At 33.3% G+C, this 21,048-nt stretch overlaps 2 protein-coding genes across 7 annotated transcripts; both read left to right on the top strand.

Moving 5' to 3' along the window:
• Positions 1 to 12,141: 12,141 nt before the first annotated feature.
• On the top strand, positions 12,142 to 15,864 carry LOC21395734 (E3 ubiquitin ligase BIG BROTHER). Of its 3 annotated transcripts, none has more exons than XM_024170097.1 (11): positions 12,142 to 12,277; positions 12,417 to 12,470; positions 12,684 to 12,729; positions 12,868 to 12,913; positions 13,071 to 13,244; positions 13,852 to 14,113; positions 14,393 to 14,427; positions 14,631 to 14,675; positions 14,834 to 14,961; positions 15,407 to 15,515; positions 15,621 to 15,864. In XM_024170097.1, exons 5-11 carry the CDS (start codon positions 13,101 to 13,103, stop codon positions 15,669 to 15,671), a joined length of 774 nt encoding a protein of 257 aa, XP_024025865.1. In that variant the 5' UTR covers positions 12,142 to 12,277; positions 12,417 to 12,470; positions 12,684 to 12,729; positions 12,868 to 12,913; positions 13,071 to 13,100; the 3' UTR covers positions 15,672 to 15,864. The 3 variants fall into 3 exon arrangements, with proteins under 3 accessions (XP_024025865.1, XP_024025857.1, XP_024025863.1); XM_024170089.1 differs by having other exon boundaries at positions 12,864 to 12,913; XM_024170095.1 differs by lacking the exon at positions 12,417 to 12,470 and having other exon boundaries at positions 12,864 to 12,913.
• A 968-nt stretch (positions 15,865 to 16,832) lies between these two features.
• On the top strand, positions 16,833 to 19,584 carry LOC112090256. Of its 4 annotated transcripts, none has more exons than XM_024170120.1 (7): positions 16,833 to 16,978; positions 17,081 to 17,261; positions 17,366 to 17,418; positions 17,600 to 17,655; positions 17,998 to 18,480; positions 19,075 to 19,228; positions 19,385 to 19,584. In XM_024170120.1, exons 2-7 carry the CDS (start codon positions 17,114 to 17,116, stop codon positions 19,547 to 19,549), a joined length of 1,059 nt encoding a protein of 352 aa, XP_024025888.1. In that variant the 5' UTR covers positions 16,833 to 16,978; positions 17,081 to 17,113; the 3' UTR covers positions 19,550 to 19,584. The 4 variants fall into 4 exon arrangements, with proteins under 4 accessions (XP_024025888.1, XP_024025890.1, XP_024025896.1 ...); XM_024170122.1 differs by having other exon boundaries at positions 17,078 to 17,261; XM_024170128.1 differs by lacking the exon at positions 16,833 to 16,978 and having other exon boundaries at positions 17,040 to 17,261; positions 19,078 to 19,228.
• Positions 19,585 to 21,048: the final 1,464 nt, after the last annotated feature.

Here is a 21,048-nt window from a genome sequence, read left to right as displayed (position 1 = left end):
GGCCAACAGATCTTTCAAATGAATAAAGTTTCATGTGAAGCTTGTTTTTTTGATAAACTGATTACAAGGTCTTCACCAGCCAAAATTGAAACATAATCACCTACATTTCTTGAATGTATTCAAGGTGATATATGTGGGCTTATACACCCATCATTCGGACCATTCTGATACTTTATGGTATTAATAGATGCATCCAGTAGATGGTCACATGTTTGCTTATTATCAACTCAGGATGTGACATTTGTGAGATTTCTTGCTCAGATAATTAAATTACGAGCACAATTTTCTGACTTACAATCAAGAAAGTTAGACTTGATAATGCTGGTGAATTTACATCTCAAGCATTTAATGATTATTGTATGTCTATTGAAATTATTGTCGAGTATCTTATTGCTCACATGCATACACAAAATGGTTAGGCTGAATCATTGATTAAACACTTTCAGCTTATTGCTAGACCATTAATAACGAGAACAATGTTATCTATTTCTGTATGGGGTAAATTTTACATGATGCGTCATTAATTCGCATCAGACTAAGTGTTTATAATAAGTACTCCCCTTTACAACTGGCATTTGGTCAAGAACCAAATATCTCCCATCTAAAAATTTTTAGTTGTGTGGTATATGTATTAATTGCTCCACCACAATGCACAAAGATGGGCCCTTAAAGAAGACTGGGAATATACGTAAGGGTATAAATATCCTTATATCATCAGATATCTTGAGCTTCAAATCGGTGATGTTTTTACGGCACGTTTTGTCGATTGTCATTTTAATGAGGTAGTTTTCTTAGCATTAGAGGAGAAAATAAACAGCTGGAAAAGGAAATTATATGGTGTGAACCATCATTGTTGCTTCTTGATCCTTACACAAAGTAATGTGAACTAGAAGTGCAAAAGATTATGCGCTTACAAAACTTAGCAAATCAATTACCATATGCGTTCACTAATACAAAAAGGGTGAGTAAACCATATGTACCAGCTGCAAATGCTCCCGCTCAGATTGAATAGTGAGATCTCTATTGACTATATCAATACAGGAGGATTATAGAATCGAAATGAAATTGAAAATATTAATGAAATATTTTCTTACTCTCTAGCATGTGAAATTATTAACTGAACTGAGGATCCTGAACCAAAATCCATTTTTGAATGCCAAACTAGACACGATTGGATCAAATGGAAAGATGCTATCCAGGCTTAGTTAAATTCGCTTAATAAGCGTAAAGTTTTTAGACCTATTGTCTTAACGCCTGAAGCCGTGAGATCTGTGGGATACAAATGGGTTTTTACGTGAAAACGCAATGAGAAAAATGAAATTGTAAGGTATAAAGCTTGACATGTTGCACAAGGCTTTTCACAAAGACTCGGGATTGATTATGAGGAAATGTATTCTCCTGTGATGCAATTACGTTCAAATATTTAATTAGCCTAACAACATTTAAAAATTTAGATATGTGTCTTATGGATGTTGTTACAGCTTATTTATACTGATCGCTTGATAGTGATATTTATATGAAAATTCCTGATTGATTTAAGATGTCTGAAGCACTAAATTTAAAATCTAAAGATAAATGTTCAATTAAGTTGCAAAGATCATTATATGAGTTGAAGCAATCGGGACGCATGTGGTATAATGGCTTAAGCAAATATTTATCAAAAGAATGATATGTGAATAATCTTATATGCCCATGTGTTTTTATTAAGAGAACAACATATAGTTTTTTTATAATCGCTATCGATGATTTGAACATTATTGGAACTCATAAAGAAATTAAAGAAGCTGTGATATACTTAAAATATGAATTTAAAATGAAAGACTTTAGAAAAATGAAATATTGTCTTGCTTTACAGATTGAGCACCTTCAAAGTGAAATACTTGTGCATCAATCAAACTATACTAAAAAAGTCTTAAAACACTTTAATATGGATAAAACAAACCCTTTAAGTACTCCAATGATTATTAGATGACTTAATGTTGAAAATGATCAATTTTACCCTTGCGAAGGTAATGAAAAAGTCCTCTGTCCTTCAGGACCATATTTAAGTGCAATAGGAACTCTTATGTATTTTGCTAATTGTACCTAACCAAATATAGCTTTTGCTACTAATCTATTAGCAAGATTTAACTCATCTCCTACATAAAGATATTGAAACGAAATTACACATATAGTCCATTATCTTCAAGGAACATTTGATTTGAGATTATTTTATCCTAAAGGATCAAAACAAGAGATGATTGGTTTTGCAGATGCAAGATATTTGTCAAATCCATATAAAGCCAGGTCTCAAACTGGATACGTATTCACATGTGGAGGTATTATTGTTTCATGGTGTTCACAAAAGCAAACACTTGTTGCCACTTCTTCAAATCATGCCAAAGTTATTACACTCCATGAAACAAGTCGAGAATATGTATGGCTGAGGTCTATGCCTCAACATATCCAAGAAACTTGTGGACTATCTATCAATAAAGATCCAATAGTATTATTTGAAGACAATGCAACACATGTTGTTCAAATAAATGAAGGTTACGTCAAAAGTGACATAACAAAACACATACCCCTGAAGTTCTTCTCATACTCCCAAGAGCTTAAAAAGAATAAGGATATTGATATTCAATACTCTAATCAAGTGATAGTGCAACAGGTCTTTTCACAAAGGCACTTCCCACTACAACATTTAGAAAGTATATCCACGGTATCGGGATGCGTCATCTGCGAGATTTATGAGGAATGCCTAGACATGTCAACCCGAGGGGGAGTTTATGTGGTTGTACTCATTTTCCCTTATTATGATTTTATTGTGGGGAATGGTGTCCTAGAAGCATTAGATGTAATATGATATTTATTATTTATTTAATAAAAGAGTTTATTCATTATTTTATATGCATATATTTAAGAATATTTTATGAATATTAATGAAAATCTCATGATTATTTATGTGACCTTAAACGTGATATATAAGTGTCATATGCGAGAGGATAATGTTTAAGGATAATAATCAAAATGGTGTTTGTAATGAATTTAATTAAAGTTCAGAATCTTTAATTAAAATATTATTAATACATGTCATTCTCATTTAGAATAGAGCGGTGTTATCCGCACTGTTAATATGGCGAGATATTAAATGAGTATATTTCTCATAATGAGATTATGTGGAATAGGGACACATACATAATATGAATTTCTGATAATTTCTGTTAAGTATAGAAATTATAAATGAGTCTACCGATGGTCATATATAGAATTATCTTAATCATGAGTTCTTAGCATACTCATATTTATGGATTTGTGTTTTTTTATTTACTCGGTATGAATTCTGAGATCATGAATCATATTCCTTGTATTTTAGACACATGATGAAATAAGTTGTAATGTCCGGAAAAATTCACTAATTAGTAAGTAGAATTAATGTAACGCCCCAAAGAATTAAACAAGATTAATTTAGGTAATTAAGATTTATTAACGTGTCTAATCTAGTTTAATTAATTAATTATGGGATATTAAATGTTTCTGATGTGTAAATTTAAACAATTCTAAGGTATTTAAATATTCTCAGTAATTTCATTTTTACTCAGAAGTGTGTGTAGACACATTTTCTAGATTGTCTTTTAAGTTTGTGATGCCTGTTCTTTTTCCTTTTCTTTTCTTTTCTTTTCTTTTCTTCCTTTTCTTTTTCCCTTCCCGAGCACACTCTCTCTCATTCTCTCCCTTTCTAGTATCTTCAAACTCTCACTCTCTCTCTCCCCCGTTTTTGCTTCAAAATCAACCGAATTTTGAACCAATGAAAAATTTCAAGAAGTTTTCAACGTCAAGAGAAGGATTCGAGGTAAGATTTCTGAAAACTTCTCTTGAACCTCAAGTTTTTCGGATTTAAAAACTTATTTTTGGTTCGAAATGGATTTTGAGTAAAACCATTGTAGAAATTGGAGATCTTGGGTTCTTTGGACTTGATTCAGTACTTAGAACCCGGATCTAGTGGTTTTCCTTTGAGATATTTTGATTTAGAACCAAAATTGTAGGTTTTTGGGCTAATTTCGCGGGTTTTCCTCACTCTGTTATTCTTCACAGGTCAACTTGTGCGGTCGACCAGATCGGTCGACTTATGTGGTCGACCGGACTGCATTGATCCCACCGGTCGACCTATGCGGTCGACCGAATTGTACGCCACTGGTCGACCAGTGGTGTTGCACTGCTCTATCACCGGTCGACCGGTGTACAAGGAGTTTGACCCTATTTTGTTGAAAAATCCTGTTTTGACCTCAGTTTTCGAGGAGAACCCAAATTAGCTTCATTTTGGGACCTAGAATGAATGGATTAGCTTCTTTAATCCATGTTTGGAGATTGAAAACCCTTGGAATGATGATTTGAAACATGAAATGGTTTGTGAAACCGGTAATTGAATTATGACACACTAATAGGAAATCGAAGTGTATAATTGGTATTGAATTGCTTTAGGAATGAGAATTGGATCCTAAAGTGTGGTTTTGTATCAGTGCTAGCCGAGGACTCAGATTGAGGGCTTTGAGGAAGCGAAAGCCGGAATAGTGTAACGCTAGCCAGGTGTGATATTTAAGAGGTAGGATTTCTTCTCCTTTCCTTTGTGAGTCAAAAGAATTTTGGCCTTGTAAATGTTTTAAAGAAAGGGCATGTTTGTGAAAGAAAAACATTTTAACCCCCCATGGCTTGTTGTAGTTCTGAGGAGTATAATGAACTGTTTCATAAAGTTTAATGAATGATTTCTTAAGATAAGAGATCTTGCAAATCGGTAAACCGGCTAATGGCCTAGATAGGATGTGGAGAGTGCATCCTTGGGGGTAGGACCCGAAACCCGGCCCGGGCTGATATGGCTTGTGCACGTGGTTGTGTAAGTAATTTATCATAGTATAAATTACTTGCTGATGCCTGTAATTAGTGCTGGAACTTTGGACAAGCCGCCCGCGATCACCCGAAAGCCCAAGGATTTACCCGAGCCCGAACCCGACCCGCCTGAGATTTTCGGGCCGCCCGCCCGAGCCCGAATTTCACCTTGAACGGGCCGCGGGATTGTATTCGGCGGCCCGAGCCCAGCCGGGTGGCCCGAGCCCGCCCGAATTGCCCAAATTTTTTAAACTTTTTTTTAATATTAAGTTATTTATATATATATTAGTATTACATAATTTCCGGTTGATATTTTCCTTTGTTTACTAATAAACACATAAAATGCCCTAGTGTGGAAAAAGATGAATTTAAAATATATATTATTTTTATATCTATATGTTCAATGAACATATCTACAATTGTTGCCGGTAGGTATAGACTATTAAGTTCTTTTATGGCAGCCTTGTTGAATACTTGCAAACCGGTTTCACAGCATAGTTGACTTTGATGCAATTATCCAAAATATATAATTATACGATCTATTTCTCTATAACTTATAAAGTCACGTAACTGCCTTCTTTCACAAAATTTTCATGTAAAATTAATAATATATCTCTGCTTTTTTTTATGACAAATTATTTAGTTGTTATTATATGGCCGCGGGTCATGGAGCCAAAAATTTACAAGAAGACGAAAATATAAAAAAAAATACATATATATATATGTATATGAATACATATATACACACACAGCTATTCAAACTCGTAATTAACAAGCTAAAAGGTGTTATCATTTCCATTTGCCACTTGGTTATGTATAGTCAAAATGGTAAACTACCAGACTGTGCCTTTTAGCTTTATAACGTTGAACTTGCCAAATTATACCAAAATAATACTTTAATTAAACAGCAAAGTTGAATTAAAATATTATGTATAAGTTCTCTACTTCTCTATATCTACATGAAATATGTCCACGCTAGGAAAAATGTTTAAAATTAAATCTAATAAAAAGTTCTTGCTGTCTGCTTATCTTGAAGCCTAACTAAAATTCAGCAATTTATAAGAGTCAAAAAAGTTAGCAGAGATGGACATAAAGCAGGCAGGTGTCTACATGAAACTATATAATATGATAACTAATACAAAATTAAAAGATCATGAGCACACAGTGCTCGTGGCCGATCTTATAAATTTTTTAAGTTCTAAATTAGGGCTTGCCTCCTAATCATCAAACACGTTCACATTCTTTGAAGCATATATTCTTCGTCAAATAATCTAGGCAATCAAATCTTGCATTGCAGTATTATAGCATGCTTATGCAAGATATAGATTATAAATTAATTACTACCCTTTCAGAGCAGAACAATACACGTATATATGCTCAGAGAGAGCTTTAGAAAAATTGTGAGAGAGATTGAGAGAGATTGAGAGAAATTGAGAGAAATTGAGAGGGATTGAGAGAGTTTGAGTGAGAAAAATGTGTGAGGGATGAGGGGTATTTATAGGGAAATTTTGGGGTTAAAAAATGATTTTTTTTCAAAAAAAAGGGGATAAAACGGCTAGTTTTTTTAAATTCAGGTTTCGGGTAGTCGGGCAAACTCGGGCAGCTCGGGTTTTCGGGCAAAATTCAAAAAACTAGCCCTTTTCGGGCAATTCGGGCAGTTCGGGCAGAATTCGGGTAAAAATTCAAAAAACTAACCGTTTTCGGGTTTTCGGGCAACTCGGGTTTTCGGGCAAAATAAAAAAAACTAGCCGTTTTCGGGTATTCGGGCATTTCGGGCGGGTCGGGCAATTCGGGCAAATTTCAAAAAAATTCAAAAATTCAGTCTTCGGGTCGGGCAATTCGAGCACACCCAATTTTCGGGTCGGGCTTGGTTGGAAAAATTCAAAAAAATCCCGACGGACGGCAGTATACGGTGGTTAGACGGCGGCGGGCAAGGGTGGACATGTCAAATTCAGGCTGCCCGAGCCCGAACCCGAATTTCTTGCTTGGGCGGGCGGGAATTGGGCCGGCCCGCCTAAGCCCAAAAAAATTTAGGCTTCGGGCGGCGCGCCGACCCGAAGTTCCAGCACTACCTGTAATATGGAGATTTTTAGTTATATTCCTTTCAGAAAAAGGATGTGAGGTTCCGGCTATCTTGTTGGAACTGAATGTCTTATTTACTCATTTATTTATTTATTTACTTGCTTACTCATTTATTTACTTGTTTATAAAGCTATTTTCAAAATATATCATACTGGGCATTTTGTTCACGTTTTATTGTTTTATAAATGTTAAACCGCTCCCAGGCAATTCTAGAAGCAATGCGAAGTAGCTGAGTTGCTACCATCTGATTAGGAGAGGATTGTGATTATCCTCCATGTGTACGAATGTAAGGATTGTAAATTTTGTAAACTCTAAATCTCTGGATTTCTAGACTGTGGTTGATGTCTGTAATGTTATTTATGTGTTCATGTATGTACAATGTTACGTATCCTGTGGGTGAAGCCCTGAACGATATTAGAGGCTTAGTTATAAACCTCTTATAATCAGTAATTTATTTTCAGTGAAATGTGGGGCTCGTTTGGGAATTTCTTTAATGGTTTATTCTTAATCGCGTTTAGCCCCTAATCGAGCCTCCACGTCACCGACCCCTGCCCCGGGGCGTGACAATTAATTAAGGATTTTTCATAATTACGTCGATAGATTAATAAGAAAATAAAAGTACAGAGCTTATAATGTTAAGCTTTGGCGTTAGTTACGATAAATAGTTCCTACTTGCTGAGCGAAAGCTCATCATAGAATATTTATGCTGTAGGTAAGCAACTTGCACATAATACTTGATAGACTGACGGTGAATGGACAAACGATGTGGAGATTGGGGAATGGATACCGCTCGTAATATTTTCGCAATCAGTTTTACGTTATAAATAGTTTTGCAAATTATGATTCTGAAACTATATGTTAAATGGTTTTGTAGATTATGACTGTAAGCAAGCAAGTCTTAAGAATTCAGTATATATGTATAGATATACCTATATGCTTTGAAAAAAAAAAACGGATATGTTAAGGTATGAATATTTTAATCAAGAAAGCAATTCGAAACTTATGTCTACTATAAGACTTAAAAAAAAGGTTCCGCAAATTTTAAGAAGTTCCAACAAGTACAAGTTAAATTCAGCTACCACCTAGGAGGGTCGTCATATAGGTAGCCGGGAATGTTATTATACGAGATAGAATCCATTCCTTTTTTAGAAAGAAGTAGATAAATAATTCTCTTGAGGGTTGATTCAGTATTTAGACTAGTAGGAGCTCTGATTCATGAATTTGTTTTCTGAATCACTGTCCATTAGAGAATCAATGGCACTCAATGATAAAGATGTAATTAAAGAGGTTAATGGATTTCACCTAGCTCTAATTATGAATTATTTATGGAGGATTGATCTATATGTAGTGACTACATCACATGGACACTTCACAGTTTAGAAGTAATTTATATCTATAATTACGAGAGTGCAATTCCAAGTTTATAGTGGAGAACTATTAGAATTAATAAGATTAATTAATTAATTAATTAAAGTTTTTAATTAATTATTAATTTTATTGGAGCTCGAAATTATAGGTCCATGAGTTCCCGCGTCGTCTTTGTAATTCTACAAGATACTAAGGACAAAATGAGAATTTTAGAATTATGAAATTCTAAAATTAAACACTCAAGGATAACTAATTGAGAATTAATTATTATTTAAATAATGTGATTATTTAAATTTGAATTTTGGATTACTTATGTGAAGGTGTTCACATAGTATGAACGTAACGTACAGTATGAACACGCAATGTGAACACATCTAGATTTATCAATTTAAACTTATTTGATAAGTTGTTCAATTTAGAATTCAAATTAATTTAAGTTTGACTTAAATTGGAATTTGAATTTGAGTCAAATTAGACTGCAGGATAAATGATGATTTTCTCTTCCTTCTCTATCTAGTATTAGTGCCTATTACAGGGATAGGATCCTATCATTATGGCCGGCCAAAGTAGGATAAAGTGAAGGGAGATTTTGTTCCAAATTCAAATGGGAGGTAATTGATAAGGTTTATCTTGGAGATAAAGATTAGATTCCTTCTAGGAGTCTAATTACTAATCTATAAATAAAGAGATAGTAGAAAATTATGTGACACAATTTTTTGCTTTTATTTTTTATAGTGGCCGGATTTTCACAAGTGTTGTGAGAGATAAATTTTTCTCTAAAAATTCCACGTCATGCATGCGTTGGTGTTCGTCGAAATTCTTGAGTGTTTTTGCTAACCCATTTTGTTTCAGGTGTGCCTATACACACGTCTTCGTGGATTCAAGAAATTGACGATGAAGACATTAGTTTTCTAAACTAGCATTGGAGCAAGGAACGTTCGAGGTCAAAGAACTCAAGTTATCATCTTAATCAGCTGCTAGGTATAATTCTCATTCGAGTTCTTATTAAATAAATTAATGTGATTAATTTATTTGTGCATAAATTAATATAATCTATAGAGTATCTCAAAGGTTTTGTGAAAATTTTTGTTATACACGATTAGCTTACTCTCACGCTTCCGCATCCAAATTCGATTCGGAAACCAACATTTATCCCACTAGGTTTTCCTGATAAGGTTTTTAACGAGGCAATATAAATACGTATACATAAATGATGTACTCTTTTTCCCTTTCTATGATTTTTATCCCACTGGGTTTTTTCTAGAAAGGTTTTTAATGAGGTATAATGAATGCTGGACATTTAAGGGGAAGTGTTATGAATAGTAGTTATGCACCTCAATCAGAGTTACTATGCAAGTTAGTCAAAGTTACTGTTCATATCAAAATCGTACTGTGCAAATTGTAACCATAAATAGTAAGTATTGTGCAAATAGTAATCGTGAATAGTGCCGAAAATTTTCTATAAATAGAGCTCTAAGCTTCTTCATTTTGTACACCTTTATAAGATTAATGAAACTCTCTCTAGTTTCTCTCTCTAAAGTTTTTCTTTTTAATTTTGTATTTTCTTAGTTTTCATAGCATAAGATATTTTTTTAGTGAAGTTTTAAGAACAATTTTACCATGGTTTCTCGTTTAGCTCAATGGTAAATTCACACTCTTATATTTCAATCTAGTTGTTGAGAATGGTTTTCAATCATAGACTAGATTTGACCTTAGGCTTCACTAAAAATCAGTATGTGTTATGTGTTTTAAGTTGTTATGCCCTTATTAGTTATGTGATTTGATCGTAGGTTATGCCCTATGACTTTAAGTGTTTTTTACTATGACAATTTCTGCGTTATGCATTGTACTCTTGAACGCGCTAAAATGATCCATTTATTCAGAACCTCAACGTTTCCCATACTTTTCCTTAGTTAAGTTCAAAGACAGTTTCTCTATTAGGATAGTCTTATTAGTGGTGTCAGTTTATGGTCATTAAATCTAATCAAAATTACATCATATTGAAAAAGTATGCATAATAAATAGTTTCTAAATACATGATCTGACGGCTGACAGTAGAGAAGTACCGGTAGCTTATTTTTTTGGGTCTTACTAGAGAAGCTTCCTTCCATTTTGTTTATAAATTCTAAACAAACAGTGCCAAATTACACAATTGCTTCTAAATTATACACCTTGTCACAAAATATTCCTCAAACATTAACTTTAATTTAACTTACTGTGCAAATTGTGAAAGAAATACTTCTATGCAAGTCAGTCAAAGTTACTGTTCATATCAGAATCTTACTGTGCAAATTGTAACCATAAATAGTAAGTACTGTGCATATAGTAACCGTGAATAGTGCTGAAATTTTTCTATAAATAGAGCTCTAAGCTTCTTCAATTTGTACACTCTTACAAGATTAATGAAACTCTCTCTCTAAAGTTTTTCTTTTTAATTTTACATTTTCTTAGTTTTCATAGCAGAACATATTTTTTTAGTGAAGTTTTAAGAACAATTTTACCATGGTTTCTCGTTTAGCTCAACGGTAAATTCACACTCTTATATTTCAATCTAGCTATTGAGAATGGTTTTCAATCATAGACTAGATTTGACCTTAGGTTTCACTAAAAATCAGTATGTGTTATGTGTTTTAAGTTGTTATGCCCTTATTAGTTATGTGATTTGATTGTAGGTTATGCACTATGACATTAAGTGTTTTTTACTATGTCAATTTCTGTATTATGCATTGTACTCTTGAATGCGCTGAAATGATCCATTTATTCAGAACCTCATCGTTTCCCCTACTTCTCCTTAGTTAAGTTTAAATGCAGTTTCTCTATTAGGATAATCTTATTAGTGGTGTCAGTTTATGGTCATTAAATCTAATAAAAATTACATCACATTGAAAAAATATGCATAACAAATAGTTTCTAAATACAGATCTGACGGCTGACAATAGAGAAGTACCAGTAGCTTATTTTTTTTGGGTCCTATTAGAGAAGCTTCCTTCCATTTTGTTTATAAATTCTAAACAAATAGTGCCAAATTACACAATTGCTCCTAAATTATACGCATTGTCACAAAATATTCCTCAAACTTTAATTTAACTTTTTTTTTCTCCTAAATTTTTACTTTCAAACTTCATCTCTTTATTAAATTTTTACTTTCGTTACTGTTGTTAGTCGCCATTTATAAACCCTAAAAGCTCCCTAGATCAAGCAAATTAAGGAGAAAGTTATTATAATATCAAAAAATAATTACTCCTGCTGCGTAATTATACTTTCATGTGACTGCATGAGGAGGAGCTAAAAAAATAAATTGTGTACTAAATTATTCAAACGATAGTCATTATTTATATAATATGTGTTATTTTATGTTAAAAATCTTAATAAATGGAGTTCGTTTATTAATTTTTGCATATTACATGACATTTTTCATCAAAAATTTAACAGAAAAAAATTTATAAAAACTACTGATGTTTAGGAGAAAAAAAAATTAAAATTAAAGTTGAGGGGTTTAAAATTAAAGTTGAGGGGCAACCGTATAATTTGTTCTTTTATAAAAATAAAAAAAAAGTCACTCAAAAAAATAAAATAAAATTAGGGAGTTAATAATTTAAAACGACGTCGTGGGGAGTCCGCTTAAGGTGGCGTATTGGCGTTGATGAGTCAGAAACAGCATCATTAAAAAATAATAAAAAGTAAAAAATAAAAAATAAAAAAAAGCAGACACATTGACAAAAACAACAGAGAGTGGAAGGAAGGAAAGAAAGAGAAAATTGGATTAGAGAGAGAAAGAGAAGAAGTCATTAAACACTCTCACTTTCTTCTTCCTTCTTCTTCTTCTGCTTCTCTCGAACTCTTCAACACACACAGAGGAGAGAGAGAGACAAGAGAGAGAAACAAGAGAGAGAGAGAGAGTTATTCAGTATTCACAACATATATACCTGTTCGTTTGAAGTTTTGCTGCACCACCTTCATCAATGTCTGCTCTCTCTCTCTCTCTCTCTCTCTCTCTCTCTCTCTCTCTCTCTCTCTTTCATTTTCGTGGTTTAATCTGCATCGCATTGTTCAAGATTTTTGTTTCTCGTAATTGCTCAGTCTTTTCAGTCTCTGATTCTCAGATTTTCTCGGTGCATTTCGATAGAAAGATGTGATTCCATTTTCACTTCTTCTAGGTACCGAATAGTTATATATTAACCAAAAAAAAAAAAAATCTTGTCTTTTGTTATTTTGTTTGGTTCCCCAGAAAAGGAAGAAAATTTCAAAGAAATCTCTCTCTCCTTATTTCTTCTCTCTTGTATTCTCTTATTCCCATCCAAAATGATGCAAAATTCTGATTTTTTTTTCTTTCTTTTTTTTATTCTCACTTCGTGTATTTTTCAATGCAGCCAAAACACGGGGTTAAGAAGATAAAAAGTTGAATCTTCAATTTTTGTGAGTATACTATTCTTTATTTATTTATTTTTAATTTAAATTTTAACGAGTTCGGGTATAAACAAGTGATTAAACACTTGTTATCATTCATACAAGAAAATCACTGATTTTATTATTATTATTATTATTATTAGCCAGCACTGACCAGTTTTGGAATGAGACTTGAACCCTGGAAACTAGTAAGGTTAGAATTTTAACTTGTACTAATGTTCAAAGTTTCAAAGTTCCTGCTTTTTTCCTCTCTCTTTTTCTTTTCCTCCAAAGTTTATCCCTTTACTTGAATCTACTTTTGTCGATTATGAGAGTTGTTATATATATATATATATATATATATTGTGTAGCTTGTTATATGGAAAGCTAGTTTGTGAAAAATGAATGGAAATAGACAAATGGAAGTGCATTACATCGACACCGGTTTTCCTTACACCGCCACTGAGAGCTTCATGGACTTCTTTGAAGGCCTTACACATGTCCCTTTGAGCTATGCTCATATCCCAGGTCCTGTTCACGATCAGGTACTTTTTTATTTCTTTTTATATATTTTTTTTTTCTTGGAAAAACATTGGTCAAAAGATATCCAAACATGGGTTCTTATTGTTATTGTTCGTCCTTTTGAAGCAGTGATTAGATGTGAGTTTTTTTTCTGTTGGATCAATGCAGGGACGTGGGGTTGTTGTTGTTGTACTGGTGCATTTATTTTGTCTTTTATAATCTATAATTAATTAATTAATGAATTGGGTTTCCCCTTGTAAGACTAATCAGTAGACATGCTGTGCCTGTACTGTTAGATTTACTTCTTTATGGCTAATATTTAATGATTAATAATAGTACCAATTGTACAAAGAACTTTCTTAAAATTGGTGAGTGTGGTGTTGATGGTCATCTTTCTGTTAAATAAATGTCCTTCTAGTCCACGTCATATCTTTTGTTGTGCATTTCTTGAAAAATGCAAGTGGGGGGTGCTAACAAATATTTTGATGCTCCTGTGCGTGATTATTATTTAGTTTAGCAATTTTTTTTTTTTTTTTTTTTTTAAGTTAAGTGTTTTGAGCATTGTGGTGGTGATGACAAAAGATATCTTTTGATGAAATTGTTGCTTTTTTGTATATGTTTGCCGTCCAGGAAAATTTATACTGGTCAATGAACATGAATTCATACAAATTTGGATTCTCTGGGCCTGAAAGTAGTACTTCTTACTATGGTCCTTATGAGGTAAATGATCATTTGCCAAGAATGGATGTCAGCAGGAGAGCTTGGGAGTACCCTCCAATGATGACTACGGAAGAGGTTCCAGCCACGGATCCACAACCTGGAGGGGACGCCGATTGCGATGCCAATGTCGATGTCGATGCTGATACAGAAGATCACGCTACACCTGAAGAATGTTAGTCCAAACTCTGCTTTTACTCTATGCCTGGTCTTCACTATTCGTCACTTTCCGAAGTCTACATTCTGTTTCAGTGATTGTAATTGAAAATGAGATGATAGTTTACTTTGGTTTTTCTTGCATTTTGCAATTATTTTGGTTTTCGTTGTCTTGTAACCTATTCTAACTATGGTGGTGAAGCTATTGGTGCTAATTCAATTTTTTTTCACTTATGTTTTAATGGTGATAAACTTGTACAGATATCTTTCTAACTAGAATAATCTTGTATTTCTGTAGATAGTCCAAATGATCAAAATACGAATACTTCCCAGGTACGGAACTCGCCTTTTGGTACTCATGTGAAAGCATTAATGCGTAATGTGTGTTCCTTTGTGTTTTATTGTACTCGCATATATGTGCAAGTTTTCTTACTTTGGAGAAAACACCACTTATTTCCATCAAATTACTAATTTTCTGCTTGCGAAATGCTTGTGTTGAAGACTAAATAAGCCCTCTTCCATTGTGATTGCCACAGGCCATATGGCAGGACAACATAGATCCTGATAACATGACCTACGAGGTTTGTTATACGCACAATCTCCCATATTCCTGCTCACAAGATATCATGAATTTGCATTTTATTTGAGCCACAGTTTTAGCATCTTTCCTTTCAGTGATATTCAGAAGTAGTGTCTTACATGAGTGTATTGATATGTATTACGTTTTGTTGTTCGTTAGGAATTACTCGACTTGGGTGAGGCAGTTGGGACTCAAAGTCGAGGTCTTTCCGAGGAGCTTATTAATTCGCTTCCGACCTCGAAGTGCAAGTTTGGAAGCCTTTTCTCGAGAAAAAAATCGGGAGAGAGGTAACATTCTCAGTGAAGGACACTTCATGCAATTGTTGCACTCATTGTTCGTTCATATTAACTGAAATGATCTACGGCCTCCCTTTTTTTCCCTTCTAAGACTCCAAACATGATCATCTGCATTTCAAATCTTTCTACCTTAAACTTAAGCTACTATAGGAAAATATACAAGTCTCCGAGTATGATCTTCTGCACTTATTGCCTTTGTTTGAGGGATTATTCTGGCAGCTTTTAGACGGCGAGACATTCCAGTAGTATTTGATCTCCTTAAAGTTAAACTCTTGATCAATCTGTTGATCAGAATTTTAGTTAACACCTAATGAAGACACTTCTCTTTCTTCTTCGCCATTGTTTTTCTCTGTTTCTTTCTCCCCTTAATTCGAATTTTCCTTCTCTTTTGGAGCCTTTCTAAATTTCCTTATAGCAGTTTCTCTTGTGAAAACAGATGTGTTGTCTGCCAGATGAGGTACAAAAGAGGGGATAGGCAAACAAAATTGCCATGCAAGCATGTATACCATAGTGAGTGCATCAGAAAATGGCTCAGCATCAACAAGGTTTAACTTTCTCATCTTCATCATTTTCGATTTCCAAGATTTCTTTTCCTAAATTTATTCCTTTCCAAAAAAAAATTACATCTTTCTCTTTCTCTAATATGCTAGATATGCCCAGTTTGCAATGTCGAGGTATTTGGCAACGAATTAAGGCAGTGAAGCATCAAACATTTGGGGAAAAAAAGCCCGGAAATTCGATTTTCTTTATTTTTCTTTATATTTGGTTCCTTTTCTTTTTTACATACAATGGCTAGGTGATGGGTAGATAGCTTTTTCTTTTTTACTCCTGTTAATTTGAAGTTCCATTTCACTCTTTTAACATCTTGTAAGTGAGCTCACGAGTTTCAGATTATGACCAAAGGAAAAAAGAAGAACTATAGCTTCATTTGGACCCTTTTGTTCCGTATCTTCTTTTTACCCTGATTTTTCCACCTTAATTATTATTATTATTATTATTGCTGCTGCTGCTACTGCTGCTGTTATTGTTAGAAATATTTCTTTTAGCACAAGCAAATAAGGGCAGGACCTAAAAAAAGAAAATTTGTTGGTAGAACTTAGAGGTGAAAGTTCAGACTTCCTACTCTGGGTCTGATGGCCCTAAGAGGAGGAGGGTCAGCCTGACCCTACTCGAAATTTACAATATACTTTTTAGAGATGTCTTTTTTCAAGCTTGTTGTGGCTCTCTTTGTTACACTTTTCGTAATTGGAATAGTGTGACTCATACGTTAGTTGGTCATGCATTTACTTCTAGTGCTGGTATGTTTTGGCTTGATTCCATGACTTTTTTTATTAGTCGTGTTGAAACGATATTTCTCATGATTAATATGATTTCTAGATTTACTTCAAAAAAAAAAAAAAGGAGGGAAATTTCCTCCACAAAAATTTAAGACTTCAATTAAGACGATGCAAATATTTTGAGTGCCCCTTTGATTTATGGGTTCATATGATTTGAATTAAAATTTAAATTTTTGTGAAAAAGACTTTAATAAAACCATTGGAGTTGGGGTTTAAATTTTTCTTACTCTACCATATAATATAATGTCAAAAATAAAATCCCCTAAAAAAATATGAGGCACATTTTTTGTTGGTAGTATATGATGCACATCATGATTAAACAAAAATCCCTAAAAGAAAAATAAATGGATTGCAACAAAATGCAAATATTTCTGCTAGAGAACCCATGTCTGAGGTCACTTGCAACTTGACCAAGACCAAGACAAAAGCCTTCTTTAATTAATATAGGAAAAAAAAACAAAATTATAATAATAACAATAAATAAGTAATAAATAATCTCCAATCTCCAACGGTCACAAACACCAACACTAAAACACCAACGTTCACCTCTATCTCTCTCTCTCTCTTTCTCTCTCTTGTTTCCCTCTCTCTCCCCCTGTCTTCCTAATTAACCGTTACATCTTCCTTCTTCGTCCCTCCCAATTCACAGCTATTCCCAGAAACCGAAAGAAGTCTCTCTCTCTCTCTCTCTCTCTCTCTCTCTCTCTCTCTCTCTCTCTCAGCTCAATTTCTCTATCTCTCTCTATAACTCTGTCTCTCTCTCTCTCTAGCAGAACCAGTCGAGTAGTAGTAGTAGTGTAATCATCATGGAACCGGCAAAAATCGACTGGAAAAACTTGGAATGGAAGTTCGTACAAGACGAGCTCTACGAGCACATCAACGCCCCCAAATGGTTCGACTTCTTGTCCTCAAACCCACCTCTGGAGGACGACGATGCTTGGTTTTGCAGACCCGGTATTCTTTAAATACAATCTTTACATACATCATTATACATATACATATATCCTCAATTAGGTTTCTTTATTTTTTTTGTGTTTTGACAAATTTTGTTGTCACAGATTGCAACCACCCAAAGACAGCTCAAGATTTCCTCAAATCGACTCCCCCAAAGGTTTCATTTTTGCCCCTCTCGTGATTTTCTTAGTTCGTGAATTTTGCTCTGTTTTGTTGCCCAAAGAAACAAAAAAAAAGGAAAAAAAAAAGAAAATAAAGAATTATGTGCCCTAATTTTGACTCTTGGTATTACCTTTGCTGTTTTTTTTTTTAACCTTTTTTATGTTTCGTTGATGAAGATTGCAAGTCCAGCTGGTGTCTCTGAGATCTCTCCACTTGGTCACAGAAACCAAAGGTATTGTATTTCGTAGGGAAACAATTGAGTTTTTTTTTTTTTTTTAATTACTTGCTATTTTTGGTTCATATAAAGTTTTGGGGGGAAAAAACAGATCATTTTTTTTTTTTTTACAAAATTAATTTCATTAATTTTCAAAGAAAGATTAAATCTTTCTAAATTTGGTTCAATTTCTGCAGGGATAAAATTATTATTATTATTATTATTATTATCTTTTACTTTCCAACTTGGTTTAGTTCCTGTATCATTACACCTTAGGGAAAAAGAGATTTTTTTTTTTTTTTTTCAAACATTCTAGTTTGGAACATTTTATCTAATATTATTGAAATGCAATTCCACCAGAGATGCAAAGGTGAAAAGAAGAGCGCTTCTAGCTCAAGCTTGGCTTTCTCCCAGTAATAGTAACACCAAATTCAATGAAGATTGCGAAAACTTGAATCCGAATCTATCAACCCCTCCTCCTTATAACAACCAATCAAGGATCCTCAAGGCCGCAATCAAATCAAGCGCGGAGACGAAAGAGGCCATGGCCACGGACGAGGCGGTGGCAATGCTGCCACAACCAAGGCTGAAGAGCACGCTCTCCGCGAGGAACTTGTTCGCGGGGCGGGACATTTTGAATCAGATCAGCGACTTCTGCAGCGAATTGAAGAGGATGGCAATGCGGCCGAAGGAGAGAGAAAATGAGGAGAGTGCGAAGGAGAATGTGGTGAAGGAGGAGAGTAAAAGTGGTGTCTTGAGTGAGTTGGATTTGAGGGGGAAGGAGAAACCGTTTCAAGAAATGGAGGGAATTAGCATTCTCAAGGAGAAGCAAAGGAGAAAAAAGTAAGTTCACTCTTTCTATTACTTTACTTTACTTGTGTGTGTCTATGTGTGTATGCTTCACTCTTTTTTTTTTTTTTTTTTTTTTTTTTTTTTTTTTGTGAATTATGAGTCTCTCTACATTGGTTTTTTGGATCTGTGATGAATGTGATCTAGTGAATTGATTATTTAGTGAGTTTTACTTTAACACATTGATTGCAGTTTTATTCTCACATACCAAACAACACTAGGGAAAAAATAAAAAACAAAATCAAAATCATTAGCAAAGTAAATTCATATAATTCTTTCATAATAGAAAAAGTAAGAATCCTTTTTTAATCATTCAGAGAGATGATGAGCTATAATGGGATTTTGGTAGAAATGTAACGTGTAAGCCAAAAGTAGACTATTCAAATTATGGTAAGGTATGATTAGTATTTCAAGATGATTATTACAAACAATAGAGCTATAATTGCTAGAACAATAGAGCTATAATGAGGAGCTAATAATGGCTCTAGACTGCACTCTTTTTTCTTCTTCTTCTTCTTTTTTTTTTTTTTTTTCAATGGTGATTATTTTAGGGGGTGACTAAATTTTGAGTAAACAATTTTTGTGCAGAAGAATTGAGGACATAGAGAACATCCCAATCTCTGTGAACTTGGAGAATATAAAGCGCAAAGAGGATAATATATTGCAAATTCGAACAAATCCTCCCTCTCCTCAATGCTTTTCTGCCACAAGAAAAACCACCTCTTCCAAATCCAAGCTCATGGTATGCTGCGACTTTTTTTTGCCCCCTCATATTTATTTCATATTTTTTTAATATATATATATATATATTGTGTTTTTCTGATTGACAAACATAATTGCATATATTTTTTAATGTATTTTCTTATAATTATGTTTTCTCTTTTTTATGGACTCTTAGGAGAGAGGAGTTCTACAAGAGCAGAACAAGCAGGTAGTAGTAGCAAAAGAGTCCATTGACAAAAACAAAAGTGCGTCTATTGTTGAGTCAAGAGAAGCTGCTAGGACTTTGGACGTATTTTGGTTTCTGAAGCCTTGCACACTATCCACCTATAATAATGCTTAATAATAATTTAAAAAAAAAAAACAAACTATAGAACCAAAAACAATATTTTCAAAAATCTATTCTTCAAATTTTTTTCTTTTCCTTTTACTTCATAATTCGTTTATTTGTTATCTACATTTCCATCACAAATACCTTCTAGTTTTTTCCCTTCATTCATTTTATTCATGTTATTGTTATTGATAAACTTGTAAGTAAAGTGCAATAATTGTAGCCAAAATTCTTTTCATTCTTTTTCATGAATAAATATGTATTCTTGTTATGTTCCCTCCATTTCTTTGTAGTGAGAAAGAAATACTTCTATTATATATTGTGAAAGTATCTTTTTAGTTATTTCAATCATTTCTTTTTTTTTTTCCTTTAAATTTTTGGGGAAAAAAGGATCACATGCAATGGCCATTGGTTTCACCACAAAGGCATGAAAATTTAAAGTCAACCGACCGGAGAAGTGAGAAAATGGGAACAAAATTTGAGCTTATCCTGCATTTAAACATCAGATACGGTCAAAATCAAAAAATAAAAAGGTGTGCAAAAAAAAAAAAAAAAAAGTAACAATATCTTATATTGATCCAACAGAATAGTAAAAGCCTTACTCTAAATTAAAATATAAAAAAGGGTCTGAAAATAGAGACCTATCTATCAAATTGTCATAAATCTTAACTAGCTAACACGTGATGAGAAGCGGCTTTTCTTCTTGCCTTTTGCCGAATACGACAACAACCCATGTAAGAATCCTCATGCCACACGAGCCTCACGCCTAATTACATTTTAGAACTGCTTAATTTCCTAATATTTATGCCTATATAATTTTTTTTCTTCTTAATTTTATCGTTTCTTCGATTAGTCAAGCCCTTAATTTCATTTAAGTGAAGGTCTTAATTCCGGTGCTATTTAATATAACATGAATGTAGATTATATTTTTATTAAGCGTTAAATGAATGTTTTATATGAAGATACAAATAATGTTACAAAATTTACCGAATTGGTATAGCCCCATAACGAAGCCATTTCCAATAATTTACATGTTATTACACGTTCCCATTTTTTCTGAGTACATCACAACTGATTACATGCTTCAAATATTGCGAGGTGAAAAGAAAAAGACAAGTGTCAAACATTTGTAATATAAACAGCTTCATTATGATCTCATCCTTTTTGTATTTTTCCTCTTTTTTAACTCCAAAAATATCAGATAATCTCAAACAAGCATTAAAAAAAAAAAAAAAAGAAGAAGAAGAAAAAAGGATAGGAATGAACAAGGAGAAACTTCCAAAACTCGAAAAAAAGCTAAACCATCAAAAATATTTTAACTCTATTAAAAGACATTGATCCAAGTAAACGCCATGCTATTTCTAGATTTGAGTTTTGGTCTTTTGGCTCCATAAGTAACCTGCAAAAATACCTTATTTCTTGTTCTTACCTGATTTCATTTTTTCCTCCTTTGCTTGAAAAGACATATATCTGATTTCATTTATAATAATCATAAAATATTTCCAAAAAGT

This window comes from Morus notabilis, unplaced genomic scaffold (assembly GCF_000414095.1).
Source record: "Morus notabilis unplaced genomic scaffold, ASM41409v2 Scaffold657, whole genome shotgun sequence".
NCBI lineage: Eukaryota > Viridiplantae > Streptophyta > Magnoliopsida > Rosales > Moraceae > Morus > Morus notabilis.
Note: the sequence above shows the minus strand (reverse complement) of the source record. Positions and strands in the feature narration are given on the sequence as shown.